Source organism: Anomalospiza imberbis, chromosome 5 (assembly GCF_031753505.1).
Source record: "Anomalospiza imberbis isolate Cuckoo-Finch-1a 21T00152 chromosome 5, ASM3175350v1, whole genome shotgun sequence".
In the NCBI taxonomy this organism is placed as follows: Eukaryota; Metazoa; Chordata; class Aves; order Passeriformes; family Viduidae; genus Anomalospiza; species Anomalospiza imberbis.
The window spans coordinates 14,322,882-14,345,737 of record NC_089685.1 but is presented as its reverse complement, the minus strand read 5'-3'; the positions used below and the strand labels follow the sequence as shown (position 1 = coordinate 14,345,737).

The 22,856-nt window shown below is 36.1% G+C and overlaps 1 protein-coding gene across 2 annotated transcripts in view; it reads left to right on the top strand.

Moving 5' to 3' along the window:
- The window catches only part of LRRK2 (leucine rich repeat kinase 2), a 64,475-nt gene that overhangs the window by 12,663 nt on the left and 28,956 nt on the right, over window positions 1–22,856 (top strand). For both annotated transcript variants that reach the window (XM_068189715.1, XM_068189714.1), the window contains exons 7-25: window positions 1,041–1,172; window positions 3,647–3,766; window positions 4,863–4,987; window positions 5,538–5,617; window positions 6,361–6,464; window positions 8,100–8,229; window positions 8,783–8,907; window positions 10,501–10,634; window positions 12,194–12,338; window positions 12,623–12,762; window positions 14,124–14,252; window positions 14,337–14,507; window positions 15,753–16,008; window positions 16,230–16,418; window positions 17,797–17,918; window positions 18,657–18,726; window positions 19,177–19,397; window positions 19,932–20,182; window positions 21,297–21,445. In XM_068189715.1, the coding sequence (XP_068045816.1) occupies window positions 1,041–1,172; window positions 3,647–3,766; window positions 4,863–4,987; window positions 5,538–5,617; window positions 6,361–6,464; window positions 8,100–8,229; window positions 8,783–8,907; window positions 10,501–10,634; window positions 12,194–12,338; window positions 12,623–12,762; window positions 14,124–14,252; window positions 14,337–14,507; window positions 15,753–16,008; window positions 16,230–16,418; window positions 17,797–17,918; window positions 18,657–18,726; window positions 19,177–19,397; window positions 19,932–20,182; window positions 21,297–21,445 (2,793 nt within the window). The remainder of the gene's footprint in view (window positions 1–1,040; window positions 1,173–3,646; window positions 3,767–4,862; window positions 4,988–5,537; window positions 5,618–6,360; window positions 6,465–8,099; window positions 8,230–8,782; window positions 8,908–10,500; window positions 10,635–12,193; window positions 12,339–12,622; window positions 12,763–14,123; window positions 14,253–14,336; window positions 14,508–15,752; window positions 16,009–16,229; window positions 16,419–17,796; window positions 17,919–18,656; window positions 18,727–19,176; window positions 19,398–19,931; window positions 20,183–21,296; window positions 21,446–22,856) is intronic.

Here is a 22,856-nt window from a genome sequence, read left to right as displayed (position 1 = left end):
GCCTGAAATTACTATATGTGGGATCACTCTGTCCTCAGTTGGAATGGATACATTCTGTCTTTGGGCTCATGTGATTGTCCTGTTGATTTCTGTATCTGGCCTGAGTAATAAAAAGTAAACAGGGTGAGAATGACCAAGTGCTGGCACAGTTTTCTTGGAGGGGCTGTGAAGTTTCTATCCTTGGAAATACTCAGAAGCCATCTGGACAACCTGCTGTAGGCAGCCCTGCTTGAACATGTGGGTTGGACACAGTGACCTTTTAGCTGTTCCTTCCAACATCAACCTTCTGTATTCTGTGAAATACAGGGTGTGCAATGGCTTTCAAAATTTTGCAGGAACATTGGATGAAAATTTCAGTAGCCTCAGTACACAACAGGTGTACAGTAGAACTAATTTGTATGAAAATAATAAGTTCCTAATTTGCCCCCTAAAAAAGAAGGAAAACTCAGAAATTCATTATTAAATCAAATAAATTACTACAGAATAAATTTTATGAGAAAAAAATTCTAATTTTTTTCTTAATTTTATGCCCCTGGAAATATTATTGAAATATTGCAAAATGTGTACTTGATCACAGTCATGTTAGAAACACCATTTATAAGATTGATATAGTATCTATAAAACACATAGTTTGATCACATTTAAGGAAAAAAAACTACTTAAGATTAGTTTGGGAGGAGGTTTCTGTTAAATGGCCTGATACAGAATGAGAAAAAACAAAAAATGTTGATCTGAATTTTGACTGCACATTGAAAATCACTGGCTAGGTAGGAAGAAAAATCCTAGCAATTAATTACCATTCTCTAGGTAAGAAAACATTGTTCTAATGCATAGTTTCCAAATGTTCATCGTAATTTATGTCTTTTATAACTATATCAAGAGATAAAGCCACCTTTCTTTTAAGATGCAAGGTAAAAGCTGCAGTATAGTTACAGTTCTCTAAATAAATCTATTTAACTGAAGTCTGAATTAGAATCCAGTCAACTTTTCCCCCCACCCCTCTATTAAGAAGCAGTTTTTGTTTCTGTTTCTTTCTTTAGCCAGCAATGTTGAAGTGCTCATGTCGGGAAATGTTCGCTGCTACAATGTTATAGTGGAAATGATGAAAAGTTTCCCCAGAAGTGAAACAGTTCAGGAAGTGAGTTGCTGTTTGTTGCACAAGCTTACATTGGGTAAGTTCACCAAGTTGTCTATATAAAGTCAGCTTATTCTGACTCTGTAAGAGTTGGAGTTAACTGGGAGCATTTACAGGCAAAAACTGCTATTCCAGTAAATCCTCAGGGTGGTGCATAGATCCTTGTGTCTAATGATGCAAAACCCCGGCCACAGTCAATATGGTGTCCTTACGTGTTAAATCTAAGTACAATGAGCAGCTGCCATAAAAGACTCAAGTTAGGGATTAGTAATGAGACAAAAAAGGGTGAGAAGCACAACAGGAGATTGGGAAATCAGTAGGTCTGATTCTCTATAAAGTTACTATAGAAAAGAAGAAAATTACTTACAGATTTCATTTTTTGAAGTGCCAGTGGTGAATGTGTGAGAAACAACTGGTGCTACAGAATTAGTTGAAAAGTATTCTCTAGAACTCTAGCTTTCCTCCTTGCAATGCATTTATCTTCAGAGACCTGTGCTGCATTCCTGACAGTGATGATGCCTGTCTTGGGGGCCCCCTGTGCTGCAGCAGTGAATGAATCACTGGATTCTGGACTTGCCTTGACTTGAACAAAAGTACTTTAGTTGTCTGGGCTAAAATGGGCTGGTGTCACATCAAGAGAAATTATGTCAGAGGCAAAAAGTTGTGCCTCTTAGCAGCTCTGTTCTCACACTTGCGACTGTAATAAATCCATTTGAGCACTTGCCAAGAACCACGTAGAAGGAAGTTCAAATGAAAATAAATGTTTCTCCCCCTGCTGCATGCAAGCCCACTGTGAGCAGCTGCCTGAGCAGCCCTCACTCCATGGTTGGTTCTTCTTCATCAAGAGTTAGACTTCCCAATTTTTGCAGGTGGGTGTTCTGAAGGTACTGCAGATGCTGGTACCAGTGCATGACTCCCCATAATAAAGTCGGTGCCATCCTTTCACCATCTGTTTCCACTTCTTCATGCAGATATGGTAGAAAATACAGATCAGACCTGAGTGCAACCCAGAGCAATTCTCTATTCCCCTTCAGAAAACTAGATAAGACTTTTAAGGAAATGTGGTGTCTGTTGAGGTGGTAATTGCAGGGTTTTTTGGCAAGAGGTGATGCTAACCTTGAACAATTTGCTGTGCAAGGCTAACTGAAGATCAGCAGGGAAACCAAGCACTTGTGGGGATACAGCAACTTGGTTGACAGGCCTTCATCTTGCTGTAAGTGCAACCAGCCTGGTTTCAATCAGATATTTGCCATGTGTTTATGCTGACCAACAATCAAGAGTGGCAGAAGAAGACCCACAAGATCCATTTCTTCTTTGAGCCCTTCATCTTAATAAAGAGCTACTGTAGTAGAGTTACGGAAGAGGTGTTCTCAGCACCTTGCAGTTATGGGAACAGGTGTGAAATTGTTTGGTGCTCCTGGAAATAGTCTGGAAGATTTTCATGTGTATAGCCAGTGTTGCTTCCCAGATTATTATGATGAACACTGTCTTCCTAAACCCATGTTAACTGGCAGTAAATGGTAAAGTTAGCATCTACTAGCTTCCAAAATCACCATCATGCATTCTTGCTAATCTAGTAATGTCTATCCTAGATTTGACTGTCTTTGGAATTTTAACTGGCTGATACCTGTTTGGTCAGCCCAAGTCCAACAGAATTCCTCATCACATAGCCTAGGTTTATTAATTTCTTTAGTTAAGTAATGCATTTACACAAACATAGCTTTCCCATTAAAATATGTTAAGAAACAGCAATGCTGATATAATATGCCCACACGACTGATCTTTCACATTACTAGTCTGATTCTTATTTTTGCTTATCAAGATTTAAATGAAATTGAATATCAAAATAGAAGCCATAGCTATCAAACCATATTTGACGAAGTGAGTGTTGGTCTATTATTTTCTGCATAATACTTCCAAATAAGGAAGTTATTTGAATTTGCTTGCTTTTTGGAGAGTGCCTTATATTCAGCCTGTAATACAAAATACTGTGCAACTTATAATAATTGTTATGCTTTAAATATATTTATTATCCAAAGGCTTTCTTCTGTTCCAGAAGGAATCTATTCTATATTTATAATGCTGGTCTTGATTTATTTAATGAGGAGGGCAAAACCAGAGAGTAAACTAGGGTTAAATTACTTGTGTCAGAGAATAAATCAAATCATTGCAGGAATTCAGGACCAGGACTGCATTTGCTTCCTGGCAGGAAGTCTGCAAGTGATACACCAATTGTATTTTTCTTATTTTGATGACAGTGTGTGTTTCATTTTGCATTAAACTTCTGCCTCTTGCAAAAAAAAAAAAAAAAGGCCTACAACAACTGTAGATCCCAACTTTTTTTTATCCTTAACCTCTTCTTTCTACAAATAAAATTTTGGTGTCAAGCCCTGTAGTATGAAAAACAGCATTTGTTACAAAGTTTGTGCATTGTGTGCTGAGAAATTTGTGTTAAATGCATGTAAAGGTCTAGATATGTTTGTATTAATTTGATATCTTATCTGGTTTCAGGAAATTTTTTCAATATCCTTGTATTACATAAGGTTCCAGAAGTCATTGTGGAGGCTGTTACAACATATCCTGAAAATGCAAAGTTACAAGCTGCAGGTCTCAGTTGCTTGGCTCTTCTAAGTGAGTAAATCTCTATCTACTTGTTAACTTTTTCACTCTAGTAATTTCCTGTAATAATTTCAAACTCCATTTATTTAACACAAAAGCCTCAGGCAGGACAGCTTCAACAAAGCTGGATTTCCTACATGATTACAGTTTGCTGTTTCACTATGATAAGACTGTGTTCATATCATATGCCCAACAACTGCACCATGTTCAGAGCTGGTAAGTTATGTTCACAGATCTGAACAGAGCAATCTGTTTATTCATAGACAAATTTTGGAAAATCCCTACTTAACATAAAGTCTCCACTGATAACAACACAGATTTGATGCTGTGTTTGCCGGGTATGACAGTGGCAGTTGATAGCAACACAAAATCAATGCTTGTGTTTGAGTTCTGAAATCAATTAAAAGATGTAAACTTTTCCTTGAGTACAGTTCAGACAGAAATTAGTTAGCTAGTGGGAAAAAGCTAAGACTCTGTTCCTCTTTGTCCTTTAGTAATTGTTCCATATAAAAGTCAGTAGAAATGCTGTTTAAGAGTCCCCAAAATGGCAAAGATTAGATATCAGTATGCATTCCATTATGCCTCAGATACTATGCTCAGTGTTGATATCTCTTGCTTTCCCTTAATTGCTGAAAATCACAGGTAGAAAATGATATATTTCAAATTCTGTTGCACTTTCTGAGCTATTTCTCTCTTAGCAACTGCAATTTGCATTTTGTTTTTTAAAAACATTGCTTCAGAGTGTAGATGGCTCTGTAATAAGTGGTTCCATGCAAATGATTCACATTTATATTTTATGTCTGTAGTATTCTGTATGTAAATACACAACAAAAAGAGGTACATGCAGGTCTTTTCAGAGCCAAAGCCTAGACTGATCTGCAACTGTGTGACTCATTTACTACACTACACTTTAGTTTTTCACTCCCTTTATAACCTTGAAGACATTTTTCAAGTCTGTCTCAGAGTTTATATCAAAAGATAACTCCCTTCCCAGAAAAGGCTTATCTTCCCACTGATTTTCACACATTGCCAGTGTGAGTGCCTCCATGACTATAGAAGTGTTTTGTTTTCACAGTAACAATTTATTGTAAATATTTTATATTTCAAGCTGAAACAATATTCTTAAACCGGGACTTAGAGGAGAGAAAAGAAGAGGAGGAGGAAGAAAAGTTATGTTGGTTGGAAGCGTGTTACAGAGCATTAGAACTGCACCGAAAAAATACAGATGTGCTGGTGAGAAATTATGGATGATGGGAATATGGAAAGACTGTATTATGTATTGAATAAAATGTTTAGAAGCATGCTTTTCTCATCCATATCCTCAGGCAAAAAAAAGGCCTTAACGTCTGGCTTAGATTTAGAATAAATCTTACCTTTGTTGCCTTTCTATGTTCATCTCAAGAGGTTTTAGTTACTTCTTCAGGTCAAATGTAGGTAGTTAAGATGAGGCTTATACCTGAAACTTTGGCCATGAAAAGATTGTTGTTTACATACCTCTTTTGTATCCAACAGCCAAACACAGGCCCATCAGCAGAAAAATTAATCTTGGCCTAAAATAGATATCAAGATGCATATTGAATAATGAGACTGTCACACATGTTTGTAACTCGGGCCTATCTGAGCTATAAAGAATGTTACAGTGTACATTTTGTTATATTTCTATATAAAGTGCCTTGTACCTCTTTTGTGAACTGAAAAGCAGTTAAACTATTTAAGTTTTTTCATATATTTTTATCTTGTAGAGGTATATTTTCTTAATCTTTTTGTCTTGGCTTATATTTAGGAGGCTGCGTGCTGGGCTTTGAAAAATCTATTTCTGTATCAGCGCAACCTTCATGAGAAGATTGGAGATGGAGATAACCAGTCAGTGTTGTCTTAAACCGGATTTTTGGAAATGAAAAAAAATGAGTGCCTGTTATTAAGCTATTCGATGTTTCACTTTTCAAGTATTTTTAGTTTTGTAATAGATGAAATGCATGGTGACCAATCACACCTGGAAAAGTTTCTTCCAAAGTGTGCTAACCTTGACTCAGGAAAATCTGCTAGTGTTTTCATAAAGTGTTAGAATACAGCCTATTAGAGCTAATTTTTACATTTCATAAGGAATTTTGTCTTCAGTTGCAATAGGGATAAAGAATGTATGAATTGAGAAAACAGACAAGATTAAGATACCTAGTGTGTAAGGAGTGTAGAAAAGCAGTTCTCATTTTCCCATAAAAGAGATGAAAAGGCATTGTAGAGGGAATGCTGCCTCATTAGGGAGAATCTACTGGGCATGAATAAGACAAAAATTTCCATTTTACTTAAACTATTTTTCAGATTTCCTAAAAATTTTAGTCGTTCAATTTTTGTAAGCCTGTTCATACCCCTTTCTGGACCTTGGAAAGCGTGGTTCCAAGGAATTCAATGAGACTCAGATTAGACAAAGCTGCATAGGTTAAAAAGGGTTTTCTGTCAGCTTTTGCTCTGGAAACATATTAGAAACAAAGAGCAATCACCTGAAATTTTAATTATGTTATGTAATACCTTTTAAAGAAACTGAAGTGCAATTATGAAGTAACTGCTGTAATACAATCAATGTGCAGTGATTTGTTTCTCTCTGAAAGGTTCCCAATAGACAGAGAAGTGATGCTCTCCATGCTGATGCACTCCTCTTCAAAAGTGTTTCAGGCAGCTGCTAGTACCTTGGCAATTTTGTCACAACAAAATGGTAAGGGATTTTAATTATCTTTTCTTTCTCATTCAGCAGAAAGTTATTGCAAAAATATTAAAGAGAATTTAGTATATTGTTGAATGAATACGATACTCCCTGTGATTAAAATATTATGTTGTTGTGATAAGTAGGAAGTTTATTCCTTGCTTTGAAAAAGTTACTGTTGGCTAGTATCAAAAAATATGAGGAAATAAAGAGCTCTCTGCCAGTTTATGTGTTGCAATTGCTACTTTTTGGAGTAGGAGACATGAAAAAACTGTGCTCTCTTTGTATGCTTGTTTAAATATTTATCACATGTTTGAATTTCGTCAAGAGGAGCATTTGTTGAAAAATCACATGAATAAGGAACACAGCCCAACAAATACCACTTTCTTGCTTAACACAGTCCTGTTGACTTCAGTGGATCAAATTGTGTAGAAACTTAAGCATGTGCATGACAGTTTTCAAGATTGCTTTACTCCTGATTGTGTCCCTAACGTGGTTTCCTAACTTTTTTCAATTTGCAGACCCCCTCAAAATTTTTCAGTGGAGATGTGGACCCCTGAGTAGAGTATTTAAGCCTACTGACAGTTGGCCTGCTTTTATTAGATAACTTTCACAGAATCCTTTGAAATGGTTATGGACCTCAAGGGGTTTGTAGACTGCACATTGAAAACCACTGGCTAGATAGGAAGAAAAATCCTAGCAGTTAATTACCATTCTCTAGGTGAGAAAGCATTGTTTTGTCACCAGTTTATTGAGCCATCCAAGTTCATAAAACCTAACACGGAAAAGGTTTTATAATTATTTATGAGATCAATATGTATCTATACTGAGAAATAGATCTCATAAATGAATGCATACTGTTGTCATATACCAGGTACGCTCATAGCATGTTACTGACAAGTGGGCCTCTGATTCCTCTTGGAAGTCTAAAGCAAGTTTTTCTTCTTTTTTTATAATTATTCTCCTTTTTCTTTTCCCCCTGAATTAATGTGCTTACAGCAGAAATGATAGACGTAAAGAAGCTTAGTAAAACCTTCTGGCATAATGCAGTATTGCTTGAACTAACCATCTGAAATGGATGTACTGAACTGGGAATAACAAGATTTGGTGGTAGTTACTATGATAATTTTAATAGTGTTCTAATTTTTATTAGTTACAGTTATAGCTACAACATGTGCTTGGATATTTGAATTTGCAAAATGTGAATTAACAAGGTAAAGAGAATTAATAAATATAAGTTCATTTTTTAAGTTTAACTTTGGAAGTTAGAAGGGTTTTTTAAAGTTTTAAGCTCTAGCTTTCCTACATGATCACAGAATGCAATTACAAGGAAAAAGTTTAAGAATTAACACTTCTGAAAATATAAGTGAGGCTATACATTCTTCTTCCCGTATGTTAACTTTACCTAAGCAAAAGTAGCCGATGTATAGAAACTTATTAGACAGTCAGAAATTATAAGGTGTTTGATTAAGCTTTGCAAATATAAGTCAGCTTCAGCTCAAATCGTTTCCCATTTTAATTGATACTATAATGTCTTTTTGATGAGGCGAAAACATTGAAAAAAAAAAGGAGGGGAAAAAAGTTGGTTTTGAGAACTACACAGAAAGAAAGATTTACTTATAGGATGCTTGCTGTTTTGTGTTTTAGTAAATATTAGGAAGACACTACTGGCTAAAGGCATACATATGAATGTTTTGGATATAATGAGGAAACACCCACATTCTCCTGAAGTGGTTGAAAGTGCCTGCAGGATTCTGAATCATGTTTTTGAAGGAAGGTAATAAAATTAGAAATGCATGTCCACTTTCATGGTGAAGAGTTTTGAGATTCTGTGCCAAGAATGATTACATTTAAGTTGTTGACTGGTAGTGAAATTGACCACAAACTGACAGCCCTGTTTAAGACATGGAATTTGGTAAGCCCTGTAGCCAAATGCCCAAGTGGGTGTATGTAGGGAGCTGCATGTTCTTCCCTTCATGCTTCTTGAGCAGTGAGATTCAAATAGACAGTTGTTGGGTGGTCTCCCCTTCTGTTAGCCACTCTGAATTCCATTGAGAGATAAGAAAGTTCCCACTAAATTACCTCTGATTATTAAAATATCATTTTGTTAATATTACTTTCTTGTTGGCTAGGATGCAATTGTTTACACAGACTGAATTAATGGAATGGAATGAAAATAGTGTGCTATGATGAAGAAGAGTACCACAGTTTAATTTATGTTTCAGATTTACAGTGTTCCAAAGGGTTATCATACAGTGTTAATTAAGGACAAATACATGTGAAATTTAGAAATGCATTCTTTTTATTTATTTTATAAACAATATTTTCAGTTTCCCTCATCTGGATGTAATGACAGTAGCAGTATCAGAAGTTGTAAAAGCCATGAGGAAACATGAAAAATCACTCTCTGTACAACTGGAAGCACTTCGAGTCCTTTTACACTTCATGTTGCCCAGTAAGTCATCCAAAGGCATACACTAAATCAGAAAATAGAATCAGATAGCTGGGTTTTAGTCTTTCTTATCTAATGAGACAGCCTTTAATGGGACTTCAAAAAATTGTTGCAGTTCTGTACATAGCAAAGAACAGCTGTAAGTCTTTAGGAACATACCAGATGGGAGAAAATATTTGAGGTATTGAAGGTAACAGACCAAAATTATCACTGCTGATTTCACCTTGATTTCATCAGTGAAGAGTTAGCTCCATTCCTTCTAAGGAATTTAGGGAGTAAGTGTGGAGCTATCAGTGTCATTGTGGTTTGCATCATCAATGCCCTTTGAGAGCAAACCATGATAATGACATGAACATTGTTATACCACAAAATGCAATTGTTTTGATAATGTCTCTTGGAAGGAACATAAAAACTGGACAGTGATCTATATATTTATAGTAGTTATATACTGCTTTCTATCAGAAAGGAGAAACCAAACAGACTAGTTTAGTTAGAAATTCCTTTCCAAAAAAACCCTCTATCAGCAATCCAGAGGGTGGAAAATGTTCTTTATTAATTTTATGGCTTTAGTATCATTTTGGAAAAGTTCTAACTCTTTTTGTCAGTGTACTGCTATAAATCTTGCTTTTTTCCTCTGATACTGAGTGTAGGAGTACAGACATGGGATACTGATGTTTTTTTCACAACAACTTTTTGCAAGTATCAGCAGTTTGAGCTGAACATTTACTAATAACTCTGGAAATAGTAACCGTGTAACCTGGTTTATATGCAGACTGATTGCAGATTTTCTGTTTCCTTCTATTATTTGAGTTCTAATCCTAATACTTTTCTCTTTTTCAATGAAGAGCAAGATTTAGATTTGATATATGTATTCTAACATGGAGGCAAGGCACTTTGCTTGCCAATATCCTGGAAGTGAGGCCCTTCTAAAGTGTAATCAAACACAGAGAGCACCAACTGGATGTTGGAACTTGCAGGTTAATTAGGGAATAACAAAGTAATTCATGGGAAAAATAATAATCACAATAAATATGAATGCCAAAGTGACTTTGAAAGGATCTCTGGGTACTTTCTGTAGTGTCACTTGACTGCAAGTGCCAAATGCTACAAGAAGGGTAAATCTGAAAGACCTTTCTCCGTTTTTTTTGTATATGCTCACATTCCACTTAATGTCATCTGTGTGTAAAATTTGTCCTATTATGTGCTGCCAAGTGAGCAAGAACAAATAGTTTATAGCTTCTCTATGGTGTTTCTTTACCAGAAGGAAGAGGCATTCTGAAGTAGGTATCAGGAAACTCCATAGCTCAAAAAAGTAATATATTGCAATGTACCTTAGAACAGATTCTTTGGCACGATTTTGTATTTTCATAGTAAGCAGTGAGCAAATATGTGCTGAAATTTTCCTTTCAAGCACAGTGTACTCACATTACAATGTAAATCTGGAGGGATTCCAGTCTCTGCAATGCAGTCTTCTGAAAGTACCACAGGATATGAAATATGGTCTCTGAGTGACCTCAGTGTTCATTTGATTGTTAGACTGTATTATTGGGTTAATGGTGGGGAGAATATGAAATCTGCTGTTTTCCATTGTTGCAGATACAAAGAATGAACACCAGAATGGTTCTTCCAGAGATGTGGGAGATGCTGCTTTTGCACTTACAGGAAAAGTCATTAAAAGCCAGTGTCTGTTGGAGGGAACTCACTCATTGGTGCTTAATGCTTTAAACAGGGTATAGTTAAAGCTTTATTCTAATGGATTTTGTCATTATTTTACACTTGAAACAGTGAATCATTTGTAAGTTTTAGTTCTGCATTGATTTCCCTACTGATTTGATAGAATTTCTCTTAACTCCCAAGTTTCCTGAATCTTTTAGGGTTTCTTCTTACTTTCTTTTCTGGAGTGTATTAGATTATTCTTTATACAGTAATTTCAAAGGATATTTATTAAAAAATAATAAAAAAAAAGATAGGGTTTTTTTTTCAAGGATACAATTTATTTGCTATTTCTTTTTTCTTAAAACAGGCTAATGTACATATGAAAAGTGTCCTCATGCCTACACCTCAGCTACACATAGAACTGAGTGGACAACTCAGTTGTCTGCATTCTTTTCACTGTTCAACTTTTTCCAGCCCCTGTAAAATAGAATGATCACAGTACCTTGAAGGAGAAGCTGAAAAATGAAAGGCTGTTTCAGTCTATGCAAAGGAAACACTGGGAAGTTTGCACAGCAAATTAACCTTAAATCCTAGTAATTGGAAATGTTTAACTTCATGGACTTCAGAAGAATCCAGTCTCTACAAGGTTTTCAAGGTTCACATGGCCACAATCAAAACGTAGGAATTCCTAATTTTTTAGAAGTCCTTCTCAGGAATTTTATGCTTGCCAAACAGATTCAGTCAAGGAAATTTGTGTCTCTTACTATAGAAGTCAGAGCAAATAATGTATCAGTGAAATAGTTCTACAGTGTCTAAAGGACATCTTGACCTGAAGGTGTCAGAAATAGGAGTTAACAAAGGAGGTAAAATAATTTTTGCTTGAGAAGGTCTTCAGTGTTTTGTCATCATCCTGACTGCATTTTCCAATGCAGCTGGTTTGTGGTTGGGGGTACCACAGTATCAGCCAGAAGGGCTAGAAATTGACACATTTAATTGAAAACTAGAGACAGAATAAGGAGGAAGATGGACGTGACTCCATTGAAATAATTTTGCAGATTTTGCAGATTTGTGGTGGCTGTGACACACTCTGTGACAGAGATCTAGGCCTCATCTAGGGTTCCTCCATCTAAAAGTGGGGGATGGTAATAGGTATGTTGCTTCATATCTTTTTCTTTTAATATTTTTCAACTGCCAGTGTGTTTATCGCTTGTTCCAGTTCTCAAAAAAAAAAAACCCCAAACCAAAAACCGATATTTAAACCATATTTTTTCTTTTTTAACCACAAAGGAAGTACACTTTCTCCCTCTGCTTGACCTAGAAAAATGGTGTAAACTTATCAATGAGAACTTGAAGGAAAAAAATCCAATTTTTCATTAGAAAAGTAGCTAAGGAATATTTTCAGAATCAAATATGAAAATCCGGGGAAGTTATGATCATCTGAAACTGATGGTTGATAAGAAAATCTTTTTGGAATTGTGATTGTTGTTATTTATTGTCACATCAGCTGTAATTTCACATACTTAAGAGCAACATTCACTTGTTATTGCAGAGCAGCTTTAAGAACAAGCAACTCTTCTGTTGCCATTGTAAGCAGAACAATCTTGATCTGATTTTATCTTCCTTTCTCCATTAGTTTATTGGAAATCCTAGCATTCAGAAGTGTGGATTAAAACTGCTTGGTTCTGTAGCTGAGTGCACTGGTGCACTGGAAATTTTAACCCAGCAAGGAGCTACTGACACTGTGCTTCACACCCTACAGATGTATCCAGATGAACAAGGTAGGGAAGGTGTTTTGTCATCAGAATGAGAATGGCATGGTAGGAGGTTTGTACCAGATCTGTTGCTCTCTTTAGTGCTGAATGTGATGTAGGTTGCATGGCAAGAGAAAGCTGCAGTGTTGCACAGTCCTCAGATTCACCCACATTGTAGTTATGCCTGGCCCTATAATAGCTTGTGCAAGTAACTTTCTGGAATGTTACTAAAAGACTACTTCAGTCATGGGTTTATTCCACTCAGAATGTCTGAATTATCAGTGTCTGAATAATATTTATTTTTCTTCTAGACATACAGTGTTTGGGTTTGAGTCTTCTACGCTCTTTGATTACACGGAAGAGTTTGTGTATTGCAACCATGCATGTCCTGTCAGCAGTTCTGGTTTCTACTCTGCGACGATTTAAAGAAGTCACCGAAATCCAGATGCATGTATGTGTCATTTCTGTCTTTGAAGATAAAAACAAAACTCAAAACCACAGAAAATTATTTGAATATAGTTACATTTAAGTATAATTCGTTATTTTACTTACTTGATTTTGATTTTATTGAAATTACTAGATGACTAGAACCTTTGTAATTAAACTGAGACATTTATTGTAGAGATGGTTTTCTTGGAGGCATATATTCAATCCAGAATGTGTAAGCATAGGTTAAGTGTTTATCTAAAACTTCTGAGATCTGCAAACTAGAACAAATTTCTCAGTCATGATCCATCATTCTGTCAATCTGTAACCTTTTCATGAAGTAACCATCATTAGAGTACTGATTGCCCTTCTTTGAGAAGTCATCGAAGGTGTCTTCGTTCCCAGCCTTGTCGCCAGGAATAAGCTTAGTGTAGAAATGCTGTATTTAAGAAAAGATATTACTGGAATACTATCTGACTCTAGACCCACATCTGTATATGGCGGGAGAGTTCTTTGTCTGTAAACAAAACACATTAAACACATTTAATCCTTGTGTAAAGTTCTGTTTCCTCTGCTTCAGAAGTTTTTCTTGTTTGCTACCTGTTTCATTTTTCTAGTGGGATAGAGTTTGCATGTGATATCAGCTTTCTGTGAGAGTTTCTATATTTCTCTTTCAGATGAATATGAAAATATTGCAAATACAGCCTTCCTCCTTTACTGCTGTTTTTTGTCCAGCCTTTCCACATTTAGCTTAGCAACCAATGTTGAGAGAAATGAAAATGATACGCTGGAATAAGGAAGTTGCTTTAAATGATTTAGTTTCAATTGGGTTTGGACAAAGAGTCCATAATTTACCCAGTTCATCCTTCTAGGTGAACATCACTTGCAGAATCAGGGGATAATTTTGTATTTCTTCTTAGTTATTAGATACACCTGTTAAGTTTTTCATTTAGTCTAATATTTCTTTTGAAATTCAGGGATTACAGAGCAACACACTGAAATAAGGGATGTATCTTCATTCCAAATCATTAGAAGGAGATTGTTTCCTCTTTTCATTTTCAGGAAATCACAAGTACATTTGTCATGGCCAGGCAGGATGTTGTCAGATATTATGGTGCATATTTGACTTTTCAAAGTATCAGTTAATACCTGTTTAAGTGGGTCAGCTAAACAAGCATGTAACTACAGCTATATAAATAGAGATACCTGCTATTTCTGTCTTCTCTCCCAAACCTCTCCTATTTGTTAACTATTGCACATTTTAAAGGAAGACAAAAAAATTAAAGCACAAATCTTTTGGTTGAAATTTGATTTTGTTGCATGACCTGTTTTAAAGCGATACTTTTTAACACTGTGTTTCTTTCAATGTTCTCATCGTGTTCTTAGGGATTTCATGCAATCTTGGCAATTCTTGGTTTGTCACCTTGTTTTGCAAAGCTGCTGGTAAATGAATCATTTGACACAGTCATTTTCTACCAGATGTCTATGTGTTTCACTGACCAGCGAGATCAGCAGGTATCTTCTTTCTCTGACAGTTCCACAGCTGAAAAATGTTGGTGCTTTTTTGTTTTAACTTTTATTCTTTGTCTTCCCATTCAGTTTCAAAGCCTGTGTTGTAGATGTTTTGCTAAAATAGCTGAAAATGATGAATTAAAAAACACAATGCTGGAAAAAGCATGTATGGAGTACAACAGTATTATGGCTGAATGTTTGCTTCTATTGGGAGCTGATATGAATAAGAAGACAAAGACAAACTCTTTGATCTATCAGGTAATACATGGAAATACATATACAATTTTATTGCTTACCAGTTTGTGATTTTGGGTTTATTTATGTTGTCATGTAAATATTTATTTGGCAGAACACAGAGAACAGAGATGCTGCTCCCACATGCCCACAAGTGCTTCTTGCTAACTGTGACCACCTTTAAATTTAATTTTTTTTTAAGTGATATGCATAAGCACTTCTTTATTTTGGTTCAGTGTCAAAGTTTTAAATAGTCTGAGAGAACCCCACTAATACTGCCTGAAGGGAATTAGGAAGTGTTCAGTTGTGCTGGTGGAACTTTCTGGGTGATGAAGCACAGCTGGGTTTGGAACTGACCATCCATTCATAGAGTGTGGGGTAGGCAAATCAGTGTTAGCAAACCACAGTGGACGTATTGAAGTCACTGAAAGTATTTCTAGAAAATGTTTTTAATACTCACAATCACAGGTCTGTGTAGCAATGCAGACTTAGAGATTGGGAGGAGCTGACTGAACCATACAAACATAAAGTTTGGAAAAGACCTCCATGATAATGAAGTCCAAATTTTGGCTGAACACCACCTTGTCAACTAAGCCAGAGCACTAAGTGCCATATCCAGTTCTTTCTTGGACACTTCCAGGGATGGGAACTCCACCACTTAGGGTTTCAATGCTTAACCACCCTGTCAGTGAAGGTACTCTTCCTGATATGCAGCCTGAACCTACCCTAGGGCAGCTTGAGGCCATGTCCTCTTGTCGCTGGTTGGCTGGGAGAAGTGGCCGATCTCTACCTGGCTACACCCTCCTTTCAGGTAGTTAAAGGCAGTAGAGCTGAGCTCACTATCATTAGACAAGGCTTGATGAGACTGACTATTATTGCCTGTTCATTAAATATCCAGATGATAACCCCTAAGTGTCTATTTTCCACTAAACAGATAAATAAATGGAGTTGCAATAGGCCACACATGCAATAACCAAACTAGATAAATTACCATTCATTTCTGCCTGAAAATTGTGTGCACTTATGACAAAAATTGCAGATCTAAAGCATTTGATACATTTGGGCAAAGCCTTCATGAAAGTTGGAATTGGTACTCAGACACCTTAGGCAGGCATATGCTTCAAGGAGTAAGGAATTGCATAACTGAGAAAGAGACACAATCCTAAAAATAAAGTCACTCTGAATTTGAGACACGTGTCTTAATGCAGTCTGAGGTGTTACTTGAATGCTTCATATTCTTGGTTTGTTTTAATTGCTTTTCTCTATTAGGTTTGTGAGAAAGGAAGTAATCCTAAATTGGTGGAATTGTTATTAGCCAGTGGTGCTCGAGAGCAGGATGTTCGAAGTGCTTTGACCATCAGTATAAAGAGAGGAGATAGCCAAATCATCAGCTTGCTCTTAAAGAAGCTTAGCCTTGATGTCACCAACAGCAGTATTTGTCTTGGAGGATTTGGTTTTGGCAGATTAGAGCCTTCCTGGCTCATTCCTTTGTTCCCAGATAAACTTACTCAAACAAGAAAACAGAGTGAGTATATATAGAAATTGCTGTACAAAATGTGTCAATATCCTTTGATGATACTATGAATGTGTTTTTGGTGAAGACTTCCAGTTGAGAATCTCTTTGTAGCACTCAGATTGATCTAGAAAGTTTAGCAAAACTTTGAAAATAAATCAAGTTATTTCTGTTATTTTTTGAAGCTACTTAGATTTCTTGGAGATTATTTTATCTATTTCTTGTACATATAGATGCAGGTTCTGCACTGGCAAGGATGGTGCTCAAATTCCAGATGAAGAACATTTCAGAGGATAGATCAAGAGCCTCCTCTGATCCAAACTTGTCTGAAGATGGAGTGGACAGAAACGATGACTGGAATTTCATACCTGACCCATTAGTGGACAGTATTTTTCCTTTGAGTGATGATATTGATAGTGAAGGTAATTGGTTTTCTTTTCTTTTTTGCTTTTTGTAATCCAAACCTAATGTATCTAGGCCTAGACTATGGCTATAAATCAGTTTTTCATTTGTATTTGAGATTTAACACCTCCCATGAAGAAAAAAACTATCTAAAATTTTGCTTGGGGTAGCATTGGAAAATAGTTTGTGGTATGTGCTTCAGCTGCAAAACTAAGCCCTTGAAGAATTTTACACAGTTATACATTTAGAATTAGTTTGTCATGCATTCAGTTTTTTGTAGAGAGAAAGAGTAAAATTCTTGCAACTGAATTTAGATTTTGACTTTTTTCTGTCTATTTCTGAGCTGCTTTTAAAGCCTTATATGACAAAAAGCAAGAGCTTCAACAGCCCAATTTGTCTCATCATGAAGTCAGGTGTATTGTGATCTAGAAACTCTCCTGTTCCCTCGGTAGTCTGTAAATAAAGTTCATACAACCAGATCTGGTATAGAGGACTATGTTATTAACAAATAAAGTAGGTGAAACAAGCCCTATCCCAAAGATAACTAATTGATCAGAAAGTGTAAATTACAGGTTTATGTTCAGCCCAACACCATTCTTTGCAACCAGGACATTTGAATGCCTTTAACTTATAGAAAGACAGCATTTCTGTCTATAACACCAGCAACTTAATAATGAAATTAGCCTTAATTTTTAATGTATCTTTTTTGTTGTTCAAATGTTGATCTTGTTTTAGAACAGCTGATTACTTAAAATCAACACAGATTAAGAATTTGAATTTTGGAATCAGAGAATCCTAAGGAAATTTTTTTATTCTGCTTTGTTCTTTTCCTTATATCATTCAGCACCACTTTTAATTTCTGTAGGTCTCTTTGTTGCCCCATGTAGAAAAGTTGTTTTCATAAAAAATGCAGGAGTGATTTTGGGTTTTAAAAGTAGCTTTGAGAAAAGGGACATCAAATGTCTCCAGATAAGGACACCAAAGGTCTCCTAAATCACCAAATCCAGAGTGGTATTTGATGTTTCATTCTCAATAAATGTGGGAGTGCAAATTTATTGAAATACAACTCTTTTCTATTTTAAAAAGTTATTTACACTGAAGTAGCAGAAACATGTGCTATGAAACATGCATAATAATCCCAACCCAATGGAAATTTTGTATCACACATCACCAGTGCAGGTCCTACTTGAAGAATGTCAAGTGAGTATGGCCCCTCTGCTCTAAAACACACTGACAACATTCTTGGCCTATTGCACACAGAATTGACCAGTGAGATCTTGCCAGTATTGATGATTTTGAAATGCATCTCTTCTTTGTATGTCAGCATCCATAGTACAGTTGAGTTCTGAGCATCATCTTTAAATATATTTTCTTACTATTTGTGTTCCTGTGTTCAAGGGAGTGAAGGTCCACTTTTTACAAAAAAGAAGTCCAATTCCATTGCAGTTGCTGATTTATATTGTAGGGAAATGGCATGTCAGAGAGGTTCTCCTACTTTGCTGCGACATTCCTACTCTGTGGTAAGTCATTCCGTGCTCATTCCAGGTTTTTAAGTCCACCTACGTTGACTACTCCAAAATTGTTAATAGTCAAGCAATAGGAATGGTCATGTAACCATATGGGCTTTGTCTCACTGTTGCCATTCAGTGTTTCCTTCTGTTCTGGTGCACTGTGGATGAGTTTATGTCAGCAAGAATTTATGATCACTAAAAAGTAGAGCAGAAGTGTTCAAATTTCCAATCTGGTGTTCAAGTGGAAATACAGGGATCATGGGCCCAGTCACAAAAACTTAACTTCCCCTAGTGAAGCTGATCTTAAGTAATGATCAGTGGAGACTGATTCCCTAAGAAGACATAAGAGGACAAATTGGTGGAATCAAAGTCAGATTCCTTTGGAAGGAGCTTGTCTCTTTCCATTGACTGTAAAGGGAAACTGGAGAGACTGGCTTTCCTAGAGAAAGTTATGTTTTGTAATACTCTGCTCCATCCTATTACTGCACCCTAGTGAAAAACATTCTGGGTTGCCAGAAATGCACTACTTCCACTGCACTTTAAATCTACCATTCTTTCCTATTTCCTGGATCAATATGTTTTATAAAGATGTCACCTAGTGTTATTTTGAGTTCAAGTGTATAATTTTTTTGTGTTCTCCTTATAAGCTCTGATAAAAAGAAATCACAATAAAAAGAGTTTTACTGAATTTAGATGATTTCAGAACATGCATATGTTCCTAAATGCTTTTTCTCTTGGATTTTGCAGGGACCTGGCTCGGATTATGAACCATTAATGAAACAAAGACGAAAATTCTTGCTCTCAGATGAATCCCCCAGTAAGTAAACTGTGCAATTTGAGGTATATAACAGATTTTGCATCCTTAATGCTTTCACAAGCATAGCATGCAAGTATTTGAGATATATTATATATTTGTTTAAGAGAAGGATACATTTTGGAAATACTACAGTAAAGTACAAATAATGCATATATAGCGATTTTTATTTCTTGGGCTCCAGAAATAATTTATGTAGGCAATGGAATTTCATGAGTGCCCTTATTAGCTTTCAAAAGCCCTTTCTGTTGTGCAGTGCATAAACATTCACCTCTTCCCCTTCCCTACTGTCTTATAAATTTCTGTGTCTTAATAGAATACTTCATGGATTTGGATCTTAACAATATCCAAACATTCACTCTCTTCTGCTTCTGTAGATCCCAAGCTAAATGATTATAATTTTACCTAAGTGATAAATTAAATCATGGTATTTTCACATTTTTGTTTTAATAGAAGGCATCTCAAAATTGTCATCACATATACGACCATCAGACAGTCTTTCTTCATTGATCTCAGAGAAAGAATATATTAAATCACTAGATCTTTCATCAAATGAGCTGGAGAACATTGATGCCATCAGCCAGAGCAGCTGCTTAACTAGTCATCTGGAACACCTTGAGAAACTGGAGCTCCACCAAAATGCTCTTACAAACATTCCAGAACAGCTGTGTGAAGTAATTCTGCATAATTTTATGTAACACAAGTTGAAATTAGTTAAAATAAAGTGTTTATCTCTAATAATGTAATCTGTATATATTGTAATAATGTTTCCATAGCAATATTACTCAAGAATATGGGTGTGTATTTTGGCATGCCTCATACATTTACTCAACTTTTATTCTGTGGATTCATGTTAATTAGAAATAAAAGTGTTTTCATGGAATTGTTTTAAGTAACTTACTGCAGAGAACTACTTTAAGATATGCGATATTAAGTAGCATAATAACGGCAATGGAACAGAGAACTGCAGGCAATTAATATCTTAAATTTTATTAAATGGAGCTAATTGTTTTTGAATCATGCCCTATACTTTATTTTTTTTTGTACAAATATTATCGGTTACATTGCTATGATTGCTATTTTCTGCTACTTTTCTGTGTGAGATAAAATATAAATAAATTAGTAATTTGTATAAAAATATATCTCAATTGCAAACATATAAGTTAATATTTTCTTTTAACTTTTTACAAATTACCCTTTTCTTTCAGAACTTGAAATGCTTGACTTACCTGGATTTGCACAGTAACCGATTTTCTTCTTTCCCGACTTACTTACTGAAAATGAATTGTATTGCAAATCTCGACATCTCGCGAAACGACATTGGACCTTCCTTTGCTTTGGATCCGTGCCTCAGATGTCCAACTCTGAAGCAACTTAACCTTTCATACAATCAGCTGGTGTGCACTCCTGAATTTCTTACAAGTGTTGCTGAAAATCTGGAACAGCTCTTGCTGGAAGGGTGAGTAACATGAGTAAATGGACTGTGACATAACAAGCATCATAGGAAATAATAGATTTGTCGTGCACAATGATGACTCTTTATAGCATGTTAAGGGCTGTTTAGTCTCCAGTAAAATACTGACATTGTCTTCCAAATGTGTAAATTGCTACAGGTTTTGTAGTTGGATTGCAAAGTACAAGATATGAGAATGACTTTGGACCTTGATAGAATCTAATAGCATTGCTGTTCCATTAACATACTAAAGTTCTAGTCTGCTGCCATTACTATTAATCCACAGGGCTCTGTAGTCTGACATATTCAACTAGGTTTTCTGTATACACAATACAGTTTTCACTGTATTTCATATGCGTAAAAGCTTTTCTGGAAGTAGTAGTAATGTAATTTTAGGTGTTGGTATGGGTATGTTTTATATGACAGAAACAGGTAAAACATGTAGCTTATTGTTTGCCAGCACTTACTATCCTATTTCTTAGTGAGGTAACTCATACCCATGTGGAATTCTTAAATTGGTGATAGCTCTGTAAACTGCAGAGACTATCTCATTCATTTCCTACAGTTCATGCTAAATGAGATGGTGAACTTTGTTAGTAATACTATCCTGGCATTACAGTGGATGGATCTTTTATCTCTGTATTTTTCAGATCTTTCTCTTCCTCTTTCTAGCATTTTTCTCCCCAGAATACATTTCGTAAATTCATATACTCATCCTGAATTGCATTCCATACAAGAATTATTTTTTTTTAATTTTGTAGGTTGTTAGTAATTCTGTAATATTGCAAACACATATTTTTAGTACATAGAACCTCTCACAAATGCAAGAATCCTCTCTGCATGGGATTGACCTCCAGTATGTAATCAGAAAATTAAACCTTGCAATACATTTTGACACTTGGTCTCCAAATTAATTAAACTGATTTTAGTATCAGTCATGTTATTCCACGTTGCTGCATGTACTGATGTTTTTGCTGACTGGTCAGTCTCAGTGTAGATAAAGTTTTCTTTTTGCTTTACTGGTGTAAGGATGACTTTGTCAGATCAACAGTACTTTCACCTTTTACCTAATAGCTCCTAAATAAAACATGGATTGTCTTTTTTCTTCTTGTTATCATAGAAACAAAATTTCATGCTTATGTTCACCCTTATGCTTGAAAGACCTGAAAATTTTAAACATTAGTAAGAACAGTATTTCATCCCTTGCTGAGAATGTCTTCATGGGCTGTACAAAACTGGAACAGTTAAATGCCAGGATGAATATTCTTGGTAAGTATCTGTGAAAATAGGACTCACCTTCTAGAAACTATTCCAAGTCATAAAATTCCTCTGCCGCCAACATTTGGAGTCTTGGGAGAACAGAAAAGAGTCGTACCACATGTACTAGTCTTTGTTTATACAGTTTCCTAAGCATCAGCTTTTGATCACTGAAGCATAGAGTATGCTTCCAGTCATTTGATCTGACTCACCTAATTCCTCTTGTTCCTACATTTGGAGTGGATGCTGTAAAAATGACGAGTGTACTTGAGATTGTACACACTGTTGAGGAAGGCTCAAAGAAGAGAAAATCATTGAGATTTAGCTTGCAAATCTAGTACTAATACAGGTTTAATACTGTACTGTCATACGTAGATGCATCCTGGCCTGTACCAGCAGTAGTGTGTCCAGCAGGACCAGGGCAGTGATTGTCCCATGTACACAGCCCTGGTGAGGCCACACCTCAAATCCTGTGTTCAGTTTTGGGCCTCTCACTGCAAGAAAGATGTTGAGGTGCTGGAGTGAATCCAAAGAAGGGCAGAGGAGGTGGTGAAGGGTGTAGAGCACAAGTCTGATGGGGAGCACTGGAGGGGAACCTTAGCACTCTCTACAACTGCCTGAAAGGAGGCTGCAGCCAGGTGGGGTCGACCTCTTCTCCCAAGGAACAGGAAATAGAACAACAGAAAATGGCCTGGGGAGAACAGAAGTTGTGCCTGGGGAGGTTAGATTGGATACTAGGGAAAATTTCTTCACTGAAAGAACCACTAGAATAGGCTGCACAGAGAAGTGGTTGAGTCAGCATCTCTGGAGGTATTTAAAAGACATGTGAATGTGGCCTTTAGGCCTTTAGTGGTGGACTTGTCACTGTAGAGTTAATGATTGGGCACAATAGTCTTAGAGGTCTTTTCCAACCTAAATGATGCTATGATTAAATATCTACCACACTATATCCAGCATTATCTTCAGAACAAGAGAGAATGTTTGGTTCACCTGCATGCAGGTGTCATTTGAGGTACCCTGAATCATCCCCCTGGGCTTACAGCTTCTGGTCCAGAAAAAGCAGATCTTCCATAGCTCCTGTGTTTTATCTTTAAGCCTTGTGCAGACAGCTCAGGTAGCACAGGGCAGATCACTAGAACCCAGTGTTAAGGAACTGAATTGAGACCATCCAGAGTGTGGGTCAGTGGCTTAGCATATTTTCTGCAAAGGTTTCAAAGTCACTTTATGCAAAATAAAAACTATACAAATTTGATTTTCAATGATGCTGTGAGAGTTCATAAGTTACTGTTAGAATTTATTCTTTCAAGACATAAAATCTTCCATTTAGAAATTACTGTCACATTATTTCAGAAGGTAGCTCTTAGGATTGCATTAAACACAGCTGAACCATTAGACTCATTTTTATAAGAATGAATAAGAATGA